Source organism: Temnothorax americanus, unplaced genomic scaffold (assembly GCF_048541705.1).
Source record: "Temnothorax americanus isolate GAGA-0224 unplaced genomic scaffold, ASM4854170v1 Scaffold5, whole genome shotgun sequence".
Lineage (NCBI taxonomy): Eukaryota > Metazoa > Arthropoda > Insecta > Hymenoptera > Formicidae > Temnothorax > Temnothorax americanus.
The window spans coordinates 8,246,712-8,259,451 of NW_027509657.1; the positions used below are offsets into that span (position 1 = coordinate 8,246,712).

General features: G+C 34.1%; 1 protein-coding gene across 5 annotated transcripts; it reads right to left on the reverse strand.

Moving 5' to 3' along the window:
• Positions 1-28: 28 nt before the first annotated feature.
• On the reverse strand, positions 29-12,458 carry LOC143904172 (protein hunchback-like). 5 transcript variants are annotated; one of them, XM_077418578.1, is made up of 7 exons: positions 12,334-12,458; positions 11,532-11,762; positions 11,140-11,396; positions 10,837-11,053; positions 5,952-6,085; positions 4,715-4,940; positions 29-4,467 (listed from the first exon to the last, which is right to left on the reverse strand). In XM_077418578.1, exons 4-7 carry the CDS (start codon positions 10,875-10,877, stop codon positions 2,799-2,801), a joined length of 2,070 nt encoding a protein of 689 aa, XP_077274704.1. In that variant the 5' UTR covers positions 10,878-11,053; positions 11,140-11,396; positions 11,532-11,762; positions 12,334-12,458; the 3' UTR covers positions 29-2,798. The 5 variants fall into 5 exon arrangements, 4 of the variants coding, with proteins under 4 accessions (XP_077274704.1, XP_077274705.1, XP_077274706.1 ...); XM_077418579.1 differs by having other exon boundaries at positions 12,237-12,365; XM_077418580.1 differs by lacking the exon at positions 12,334-12,458 and adding an exon at positions 12,030-12,189.
• Positions 12,459-12,740: the final 282 nt, after the last annotated feature.

A 12,740-nucleotide genomic window follows, 5' to 3' on the forward strand; every position in this document is an offset into this window, starting at 1 on the left:
ATGGGATAATGAAAAATTTAATTCAATGTAATGAACATCGAATAAATTGTATTTATTTCATAATACAATTTAATAGCGATACTTTGGTCGATCAAGATTTATTCTAAAAGTGCTCTACGCAAGCAGCACTTTGTATTTGAAATATAAAATAAATTCTTTATATATAACGTTTGAAAAAATATATTTAGATGAAATAAATTTTTAGTTGCGTACGCGCACGTATAAATATGTGTTATGTGTCTGTATAATCTTTACATATACATTCCATTAATTGCGCTCATATGATTTTATCAGTAATTCTGTCATGCAACTTTTTCTTGCTTCGCGGTTTATAATATTATTGCTTCAAAGAAACGTAAACACGTTTAAGAATATAATACTTGAGAAAAATATATAAACACACATGTAAAGAATAAATTTTGATAGAAACTTGGTACGTAAGAAGTGATGAATATATCGTCAAGTCTGTCTGATAATTCACGAATAAAAATGTACGTCACAAACTATACGTTACATTAAACTCTGGCAACAAAATTAAGAGAGTTTGGACGTGTAAAACGGTATAGTTTTAAATAAAAAAATTTTTTTTCAAAAAAATAAACATTTTCGAAAACAGAATTTGTGTATGCCGTTTCTTTAAGATTTTGATCATTAATCACGATACATCGATATTATTGCGAGAAGAAATAAACATCGCGCAATCAAATATAGAAAAGAGAAATAGAACAAAAATGGAAAATACGTCAGAAACATATAGTACGGCATGTGAAAGGACCCCGCAACGGTCATGGGGGGTTTTGGCTCCCAGTCAAAATAATAATAAATTTGCCACTCTTTAATAATATGCTGTACGTGTGTTATTGGATTTTGCTTTGCCAATTATATTGATGCAAGTGCGTAACGTACGATACTGTGATGAGGAAATTCATATACAGATCTGTAAGAAAAAGAGTTGAAGAAACTTTGCAAAATCTCGAAGACGGCTAACAAATATTAAGAAATAATAGAAAATCATATTTATTATTTTCCAATTATTTCTCAATCTCAAGTCGAAATATAATGGTATTCTTCGAGATTTTGTAAAAAAAATTCTCTATCTCGTTATATACGTGTACATCTAATTGTGTGTGTGTGTGTGTGTGTGTGTGTGTATTGTCTAATTTTACATAAATGCAAAAAAAAAATAATTTAGAATAATTTTTAACAATGAAAACTTTTGCATTTTTGTCACGTTGTTAAAAAAACAAATTAATGCAAGTAGTTTGCATTGGAAAGAAATATCCGATAATTACTTAAGAGGGTAGACAACTTTAAAAAGCAAAAAATTTATTGATTTTTTTTTCAATTAAATATTTAAGAAATAACAATCTCTGAGTATTGGAACACACGTGCTTTATTCCTTCTCTTATTTTTCTCTCTTGCGTACGACAAAGTCGCGCGATATCCTGCAATAACACAATCTAATTAAGGAGGTAGAGACAATCGCTTGACAAGCAAATTATTTAAAATTAAAATTATTAAAAAAAAAATTATTAAAAAATAATAATAAAGGAAATTCGTGGTAATGAAAGGAAGCATATAGTTTAGTAGCTGGTGGTGGACATGAAATGTCAAAAACAGATCCAACGATTTCTTTCAAAAATTTGTTATAAGTTGTTGAAAACAATTTTTAAAATGTGTCGAAAACAGAAATTCGGAAAAAATTCTTAAAACAAATTATATTTTACTTGCAAAAAAGTATAAAATTGTATTTTTTTTAATAAAATTTAAAAGAAATTTTTTGCTCTTAACACATTTTAGAGACACTTTTCTACAAGGTTGTGAATCCGTTTTTCCATTTTGTTTTAGATTTTTTGTTACTTTGGAATCGCATGTCCGCTACCAGCAAAAGAAATACTTATATATTTCTTAAATATTTAATTTAAAAAAAGAGGTCTATTTTTTTGCTTGTCAAGATTGCAGTCTATGGGTACCTTCTTAATTAAATCGTGTAAATGCAGAATATCGCAACTTTGTCGTACGCAAGAAAGAAAAATAAAAGAAGGAAAGCACGTGTGTGTAAAGAGAAAGAAATATCAGTTTAATCTAAATCACAGCACGTCTTCTGTTATTTTTCGTCTATTCAGTCTTTATATTGATAAAGATTGAGATCTGCATATAACATCTGTATCTTATATATATATATATATGCAAAAATGAGCTCCACACTTGTTTCATCATCATAAAAATGCAACAATTAACATTGAAGATTAAATTTGCGGTATTTCGATTTCAATACCTTCGGTCCATTTCAGTTCGACAAGTATAATGCGAAATTTGAGGTGTATAATACATTCATAGAATACATTATATGTGCATGTATATTTCGTTAAAAATAATTGTTTGGAAATATATAGCTTCGATTGAAATTGATTTGTCAGCTCGATTCATATGCATGTAGGTTGTTGAACCGACATGCAGGTCAGCATGACGGGTTGCCCGTTCGTGCAGGCGCGCATGGTCGGTCACAGCTGCGTATAGGCGCGTAAAAAGTGAATGTAGCTGTATGTCGCTGCAACATATATCGTTTAAACAATATATGCAGATATACAATATCGATATACATGTATATATATCCTTTTGCTTTTCTAACGAGCTGGCAAACGCAAACGTTCGTAGAAGTATCTTTTTGTATTCAATACTCATCTTGACTAGAAGTGTTGAAAATTTTCTTCCCTCTATCTTGCCATGGTTTATTCTTTTCAACGTTTTTTCGATTGAAGTGTCAGGCAAATTCGACTAGACATTTTTACTTTTACTCAATGTTCCGATCGAGCGATATGTAGAAAGAAGGATAGCTTATCGATGCATTGTTGGCCGCATATATGGCATGTGTAAGGATCATCAAAACTGTGACAACCCATATGCATGGCGTACATGATCACGTTGCCGAATATAATCTCGCAATAATGACAGATGAGCTCGGCATCGAATAAATCGGCAACGGTTTCGTTCTTAGTGTCCTTGATCCTCTGATTTACTTTGCGGAAACCAACCGTACTGTCTGATGGCCACGACTCGAAAGACACACCTCCGTTTCGCCCTGGCTCTTGGTCCGTGTTCTCTTTTACCACGCGACGCTCCAACTTGATCGCTTTACCCTTACGTTTGCTGGTGCCGGTGACTTTTGACGTCGCACCACGTCGCGCTAATCCCTGAAACCGAAACTGATTCTTTCCAATCACTTCGGCCATGGGGAGATCCAACGGCACGTTTGTAGAATCTCTAGTCGTCTGGTACTCTAGCTGGGTGGTTTCGAATGTCGTCGAGGATTCGCTAGGAGCTTTCACGCTATCTGAAGAGTGATGTTCGCTCATGGTGTTGTTTGTCGTGTCGAATAGAGTTACAGGCAGAATTTGAGCAAACATCTCCGGCATCTTGTTCCTGACATTTAAAATCTTTGCGTACTCCGTTAACGTACCGGACTGCGCGTGATCCGTTCTCCGCACATTTTCGTAGAATGTCGCGTCTTTGCGAAACGAAACGTGACTCGACAGATTAAATGCGGCAACCAAATCGCTGTAAGGGAACGTCGCGACAGATGTGTTCTTATTCGTGCCACTTTGATTTCTCCAATACCCAGCGTCGTTCCGTCCGTTTATCGCGGTTACAGTTTTATAACGGCGAGCACGCGGCGAATAAAGTGACACGAGTGCGGGACAAGTCACTGCTGAACCGAGCTGCTGATCGTTCGCGGTGGTGGTCATCGTCGCGACAGTACTCTTTGATTCCTCCTGCCCTTTAGCGGAAGCGACGGGCTTCTGCTTGGGCCCGCGTTTGGTACCGTAGACGTCGATGATGAACAACGGATTCGGCGAACCGTCGGCGTTCAACACCATCGCCGGCTGATGTTCCTTCGTTCGCAGGTGTTTCTTTAGCGCGTTGCAGAACTTGCTCTTGTATGTACAGTCCGCGCATCTGTACGGATAGATGTTGGAGTGCTTCTTTAGGTGGCTGGTCAGCATTGATTTGCTCACGCACGTGTACAAACACTTTTTGCATTTAAACGGTTTGGAGCCGTCGTGAGCACTAAGCCAGTGATGGTTCATGTGATGCTTGTATTTGGTAACGAAAGAGCATTCGGAGCATGTAAAGCCTTTGATGTGGCAACGCATGTGCTCCCAATATTCCATCTTTGTGCTAGCTATGAACGTGCAATGCTTGCACGTCTTAGCCTCTCGGAATAAGCTTTTGTCTCGCCTCCCGTTTACGTTGTTTTCACGTGGCGTCACGCGGTAAGCACCAAGAGAAGACTCGTCCGTCTGCTCATCTGTCTCATGTTCCGTTGGGGTGAAAGAAAAACAGCTGTCGCCATGTGGATCAAAAGGGGATTTAAGGGTTGGTAAATGCGCAAGAACGGCTTTAAGATTGGACGTGTTGCGTTGTTTCGGCGTGCAACGGCTAATTAGATGCTCGGTAAATTCTGGCCTAGAAATTAATAAATCTAACGAATATTTGCCCTCGAACCTTACTAATCTAATATTATTATGATTTTGATTAAATACGTTTTACTAAATAATAACATTCGTCACATCACGAGATCATCATATATATATATATATATATATATATATATATATATCACATGATTAAACAAACGTATAAGCTTGTGAAATAAAATGCCCATGTACGGTGCTTGAGATTAATTGCAAGATTAATATCGTATAGCGTATACCTGCTTGACGTTGCGAATACACATAACGGACACTGCAGAATGTCTCGCATAGGATTGATACTCTCGCTGATAGATAACGGTATGATATTTGACACGGTGCTCAACGATCGATCAGCTTGATACTTGTCCATGATGATCGCGGAATTGGAGAGTGTTGTTTGTGCAATGATCGGTGTGAAATCGTTGAAATCAAAGAAACTGCTCTCGTCCTTTAATTCTTTTTTTTCTGTAAAAATATGAGAGATTGTCCAAGTATTTCTTTTTTTAAGAGACTAATGTTGTAAAATCACAAGTGTCTGATATCGAAGAATTTGTATAATAGTATACGTATAACAAATAGTTTGACTATAATCAAGCGATAAATATGTATCTGAAATATTCAGGAATTTGTGGAACACGTAATTCTTTTCTTTCATCTAACGTGTATAACGACTAATGTGTGTATAAAGACAGACTTTGAATATCCCTTTGAGAAATATATATTTGTAAAAACGACGAATACGAAATTTCAAAATATACTTGTGGATATGTGAGAATATAATTTATTTCTGAGAATACGTTTTGTCTAATCTATTAAAAGAAAAGAATCTCAATAATCACAGTTATACACATGTATGTATGTACACGTCTGTGTGTGTGTGTGTGTGTGTGTGTGTGTGTGTGTGTGTGTGTGTGACATGTAAATGTAACGATATTACATGTCCTCTTCTGTATAATTACGGATAATACCGTACCCAGACCAGGTTATAATATAAAAAAGAAGAGCGTTTTTGTCGATTAGAAAAAAAAGACATATATTCTTAAAATAAGGCTAAGAAAACTGTACAAAGTTTAACGTTATTCGGTTTTTTTTCGTTTCCCTACAAAAAATTCCTGAAAAATACCTTTCTTTTTTACGACTTTTTATACTAGAATACCTACTTGTTAAGAATGTAGAAAGATTTATTATATATATATAATATATATAAATCTAAACACTTTTTAGTTTACTACCAGTTGTAAGAAACTTTTATAATTGTTTCATGTTATGATAAAATTTGAAATATGTAAAATTTAAAATTCTTGTTTATTACAGTTTTATTGTTTGATCTCAAAACTCGAAAATGATTTTCATCGTTCCATACTTGTATATCAATTGTTAAGTTGTTTTAAAGTATAATATGGTGCAATTATTATACGAATATAGAAGATATTTACCGAGATTTTTGTTAGAAAGGAAGCTTGCGCACGTACTCACCATGATATTTCTTTATTCTTATACATATAGGCAAACATGGTTTTCGGATAATGAAGACATCATTTTTCCTTGACAATGGAACCAAAGTTGTCGTTGAATCCAAAAGTGTATTCTTCTTTTTATCTCGTTGGAATCTTTGAAACGTAAAATCGGAGAAATTAACAACTTGAAGTGACAATATCACACACAAAACATTCATAAACATAAATCTTTTGTATTTCAGACTAAATATTTAATTGTGTTAAGTAAAAAATAAGTTACAAATTGCACATATTAATTATAGAATTAACGTAGTGATATTAAATAATTTTAGCAAATAAATGAAAACTAAGAAATTAAAAATAATAAAGAGAAGAAAAAGTACAATATTAAAAGTGCAAATTTATAAATATTAATATGTAATGAATAATATGTGTAAAATGTGTGCAACAAGATCAACTCTTTTGTTTTTAATAGCCTCCATTGTGATGAAATAAAAAAAGTATATTTATGATCGATAAAAATCAATAAACACTTTTCTTTGAAATATTTAATAATCAGTGAATAAAAGAAGACTTTAACTTTCAACATTTGTCTGCTCTGATATCTTGCAAAATTCGCGTGACCAACATCAATCTAGTCAAGGTCGAGAACCGCGACGTATATATAGTAGTATTTCGAAATTCCAAACGAGACATATATATACTTCAAGATCATAACAATGAATAGATGAATAGAAGGACGCCGTACGCGGCAAAAGGACGATTTTCCATAGAAATTTCAATCGGTGGACATTACAGGCGATCGCATATAGAATCGATTACGCGCGCAACAGAAGACGATAATAAGAAATCGTCGCGGAAAGTTTGATATATTTAATCTAGCCGAACACTTTATGCGAATAAAAAAAAAAAAAAAAAATATATCAAGCCATAAAATATCTATGAGTTTTGTGTAACGCGATACTTTTCGACGTGTGCGTAAACTAAATAAACAGTTTCAATGTTCAAGAATCAAAACAGCGTATGTCGAAGAAAGTATATATAAATGAAAAAAAAAATTCAAAACCGCACACTCAAGTTACAAACAGCTTCGAAAACAAACGTCCTCGCTCTTGTTCTTATATAGACGCAGTGCTTTCAACGTTGCGAAAAATTTGCGTTTCTTCTTCTTTGTGTATCAAAATTTCTTTTCGCATAGTTAGTTTTAGACGAATATTTGATAAACGTTACATACTATACGTTTACGCGAGCGTTACTTCTGTAGTAACTTACGATATATCACTCGTTTACGCGGAGTAAACTATCGCAAGTTACTACAAAATCCCATTTACGCGAAGGAATTATCGTAAGTTACTACAGAAGTAAAGCTCGCGTAAATTAACGTATATAGTAACAATTAATTTAGTAAATCGATAGATCACGTCACATGCGCGTGAAACAATTTACAACATTACGTAATCCGCTTAAATACACGTTGAAATATATGTTCGAATATTTGTCATATAAGAAGGAAATTCTACTTGATAGATTCGCAGTAATGAAAAATACGTATATTCGATCGAACCTGATGCATTTCACGCAGTCATCTCTCTCACCGCGGCTTCGCTCAGAAATTCTCTTTGATTACGAGAGGCATTTAAATAGTGTACAACACTTTTAAATATATCCAAAAATCACCTAGACACTCGCAGTTAAAGCCACAATATGCTATCACGCGTTATTCTTACATATATGCACCGATATGAATTTATGAACGTTGAATATATTTAAAGGAACGACAATAAGTGAGCTCGAACTAACAACGACATTTCAAGTCCCAAAATGGAATAGCCATTTATTCTTGGGTCTTGCCGATGGGGTAGTGTCATCTTTTCCCTCTCTCGTCCGTCTACCCAATCACGATCCATCTATCCTATCCTTTGGATTAATAGACGATTCGGCAAACGCTGTTCTCCATTCTCCCACTTTCTCTCTCTCTCTCTCTCTCTCTCTCTCTCTCTCTCTCTCTCTCTCTCTCTTTCTCGACAATGCGCGATGGCTACTGAACATATATATCTTTTGCCATAAAGGTAATCTACTATTGCTCCATCTGCTGCGTAATCAAATCCCTTATTTCACGTGCTTCTTGTTTCGGTAAATATGTATTTAAAAAATTATTGTTACAAACTCGCTAATTACGTGTGTATCAACTCTCAAGAGTTTTTATATATATATATTCCGATTTTTACTTTTACATCTTTGTGGAACGTAATATTTACTTGTAAAGACAGAGAGGTAGAGAAAGAGAAGAAAAAATTTTTAATACATATATATAATAAAACAGGGTTTATTACGTCTACAGATCGTATAAATCTCATGCTTTTTGAATCAAGTATATATATTAGATCGAATGATAAAAGATAGCATTATCTTAATATATATTTTACACACACACACACGCACACATGTACCATTAATAGTATTATAACGTCTTTTTAAAAACGTGATTTCATTGTTTTTATATCAAGTTTACATCTCGTTACAGAGATGTAAATGCACGTGCGTGTCATGCGTTCTTCGTGAGATAGGAATACGACGATGCAACATATTTTTATTTCTTTTTGTTTAACGTGTGAATAGAAAAATATTTTCCTGAACCTTGAAACTTTGCGTAGGCGTGCAAAAAGGATTGGGCGCAGCTGTTCAAACACGTATGTTATTCTATTCAGGTAAGAATATGTGTGGAATGTAGCTTTTAAGAACAATGCTTGCTCAAGATACGTGTTTGCATTTCGTTGGTCGCGGATGAGTAACAATATAGAAGCACGGACAGTACGTCAAATAAAATTTTTTTATTTTTTACCATATATATATATTACAAACCTCTTTCTCTTTTAAAGAAATATGAATAATAGAATATACATAAACATATTATATGTATATTTAATTAAATACTTTTTATTTATATATTTTTCTTTATTTGTTGTGAAAAAACAAATATGGACGACTTTTGATTTTGTTCGAACACGACGAGCAAGAGCTCAAGTTTGAAATTAATGAGGATTTTGCACGTGGGTATTACGAAAATATTCAATCAAATCGATAAAATTTGAAATGACAATCTACGATAGACTATTGTTATAGAATAAGGATCATCGACCCGGTCGGCCCTTTGTCACGCGCGGTAGAGCGCAGGCTGCAACGCGCAAATGGCGTTCTTTTCCAAGGACAAACAACACAGCTGACCTATGCCCCGATGGCTTTGACCTCGTCTTATAGTTTATCTGGCGAAACTACTACTTTGGTAGTGGAATATGTCACACATGTTTTCACGTTTCAAGTTTTCAATATGTATGTGAATCAATTTTGTTGAATCAAATAGATCGTGGAATGATAGCGTGTAGATATTTCTCGGTCATTTTGATAAAAAGTTTGATTATTGCATTTATTATATTAAAAATGACTTTGACCAAACTGATTTTTTTTTAATTTAATCGATTAATCGATTTATCAGGTAATACGTACATAATACAGTTTATAATTGTTAATATGGATCTAAACGTACCTATATATATTTTTTTGATACATGGAAAAAATTAAATGAAAAACAACGACGTGTATAAAGTTGGAACGTTTACCGAAAGCACGTTTGTTGATACAAAACGTGCCGAGAACAAGTTGTGTGAGCAGACGTTGATTTACTCATAAAAGAATATTATATACGATGCCTGACACTACTTGGATTTTGGGGGGAGGAGGGGAGAGAGAGAGAGAGAGAGAGAGAGAGAGAGAGAGAGAGAGAGAGAGAGAGAGAGAGAGAGAGAGAGAAAAGCGATGTATCGATTATATTAGACTTTGTAATAATTTTATAAGCTAAAACATATTATAATAGTTTATCTGCCCGCCGAAACTACTACATATTATAATATGTTTTAGCTTATAAAATTATTACAAAGTCTAATATAATCGATACATCGCTTCTCTCTTTCCCTCCCTCCCTCTCTCTCTCGCTCTCTCTCTCTCTCTCTCTCTCTCTCTCTCTCTCTCTCTCTCTCTCTCTCTCTAGACAACATGTAAAAATACCTATTTTATGAGAAATGTGAAGAAAAAGTTGTACCTGGAACAATTTAATGCTTATTATTATTATTATTATTATTAATAAATTAAAAGATTAGAACTTGAAAAACTTTAATAATATAATTTGATAATTTATATTGAGTTTCTTCGTTATGTGATATTATTAAAATTAAACTTAAAAATTTTGTTTTAATAATTTTGGATAAAGTTTCGAAAACGGTTGCCAGCTCCGATTTCAATAAAACTTTGTAAAAAGCTTCATTTTGGGTTGAAATAAAGCGAACGTAGGCGACTTGTACAAAAAAATCATTTTAAAAAATAAAATAGTAAAATAATAGTTGGTGCGATATTTATTTAACAACGTATATGTTTTCTTACGTTATATTTGTTCTCTTTTATAATATTTTTTATTATTATATTTGTATCTATTTTAAAATGTTTTCATATATAAAGTTTAATTTTTAACACACTTTCGAAATATTATCCAACTGTAATATTAAAAATTAATGTCAATTGTTCAATAACACAAAGACGGTAGTTTAATTGCACGCAATATTGGAGAGCGTCTTTATGACGTAAGGACATGTGTGTGTGCTTCGTTGCGCAGCACGTCGCACGAACTCTACATTTTGTCGTGTGCTATGTGAGACCGATTATGAGGGGTTCAGAGACACAGTCGCGTAACTTGATAAATAAGCAGCAGAAGGTCATAGAAGAAGGGTCAGTCGATCGGACAATACCGTGTGCACGCGTTTTTCACCCCAGGGTTAATATGTAGGCGCGCCTAAACATCGGCAACCGGACAATGTAAAATTTATAGGACGATTTATTACATACACGACACTCACACATACGCGCTATCCGTGTCCTCTTTGATTTCAATAGACATCGGCCAAAGGAAGAAATTTTTGCAGAACGACCGGCTGGCTAAAAGTTGCTGCACGGTACTTTTCACGGCCTTGGTACGTTGGTCAACATATTGGAGATTTATCAAGTGTAAACGAATTCAGCACGTCGCTACCTCTGACGGGACTTTTAATTTCTGTCCACGCTGGTGTGTGGATCCTGTTTAAACAAAAAAACAATTATATACACATTTTCTGTACTATCCATTTAGTAGTTGTGTAACATTTATCCCTCTATATACATACATGTTGCGTGTATTCCGAGGCACAGCAACAGCAACATACAGTGTACATCTCCCCGAGTTGTGTTTTTGTTTGCCAGATAAAATTAAAAGGGCAGTCGATTAGTCACGTCCGGTAGTTCCTACAAGTCCTAGAACTTGACCGGGACGTGGACGAAAAAGTATGTGCAGTTTAATCGAGTTCTTGGACAAACAATGCGTCGTTTCCTTTTCTAACGTACTAGTAAACGTGATAATAGAACGCGCTTCAACGGGACATGTCTGCAAAAAATAATTTGGTTCATCCGCATTCTAAAGAACGTTTCAATACTTGACAACAACGATAATACGATATATTACGTTTATCAAAGATGTCATACAAACGCGTTATATACGTCTATTATACAATAAACGTACCTTGACACAGATACCACATCCAATGTACAGTTTCTCCGAAATGGCTGTTATTTTCCTGTTTGGCGTAAGTTTTATACAAAGTTTTCCCCGTCGTACTACAAGACAAGATCTCTTGCCGTCCTGTCTACATCGTTTAGGTTTACACTTGACTGAATTCACACGCCCTATACCGCGGTCAAACGATCCGTCTTCTCCAACGACTTTTTTTAGTGGCATGACGACACGGAACATCTAATTTAGGGAAAAAATATAGCTAGACTGTGTAATGGACAACGTAAAATGTAAGTACACGCGGAATATATCATAATAAAGCAAGGCAAGACAAAAAGCATACAACAAAATCTTAAAAAATAACATAAGGTAAAATATCAAGATGACAAAGACAAATAAAACGTAAAACAACGTAGAGAATAATTTATAATCATGTCCTAGCTGACATATTTTAGTTTTACATTTCGAAGCTGTTTAGTTGAATACGTCACATAATAATCATTATACATCTTGTTGTGTGTAACATCTGGAGTAACGTTGGTAAACAAGCAAAAAAGAGTGAGGACTAAGCAAACAAAAACAAAATACATGAAAAAGCAAAAAATGCCGTACATTGTCATACTGACAGAATTTTAATTATCGCACGCGTAAAAGCCATGTTAATACCATGCGACTTCTAACCTCAAATCATAAATGACAACGTTGAAATACTACCGAAATAAATATCAATGCAATTGTGTGATGTGTATGTCGTTATCTATAAAGAATTTGAAAAGTAGCATAATGTAATATAATATATATTTACGCTTACTCTTAAAAAAGTTAAAAACGTGATGTGGATACACACATCTACACACACAGAAAGTGACTTCAAACTCTATAAAACGCGTTTCGATCTTTTCTCCTATAGAAACGGTCTATTTTTACATTCTTAAGGGGATGCTAAAGCCGTCCAAATTACCGACAATTCATTTCAAAGCTCTCATTTTGAAACGGCTTTACAGATCGCAAAATCCTTTTACAGGAGTAAAGTAGAGGTACTAATATAGGGTGTGATTGTCAAATAATTAGTAATAATTGAAAAAAATTTTTAAATGCTGTCACCTCAAAACCTTATTTTCTGATATAAACAGTTGTATACGTAATATGTACGAAATTAAACTTTCCCACCCTTCAGAAGACGTGCACAAACAATAACGTACCTTTGAAATTGAGATT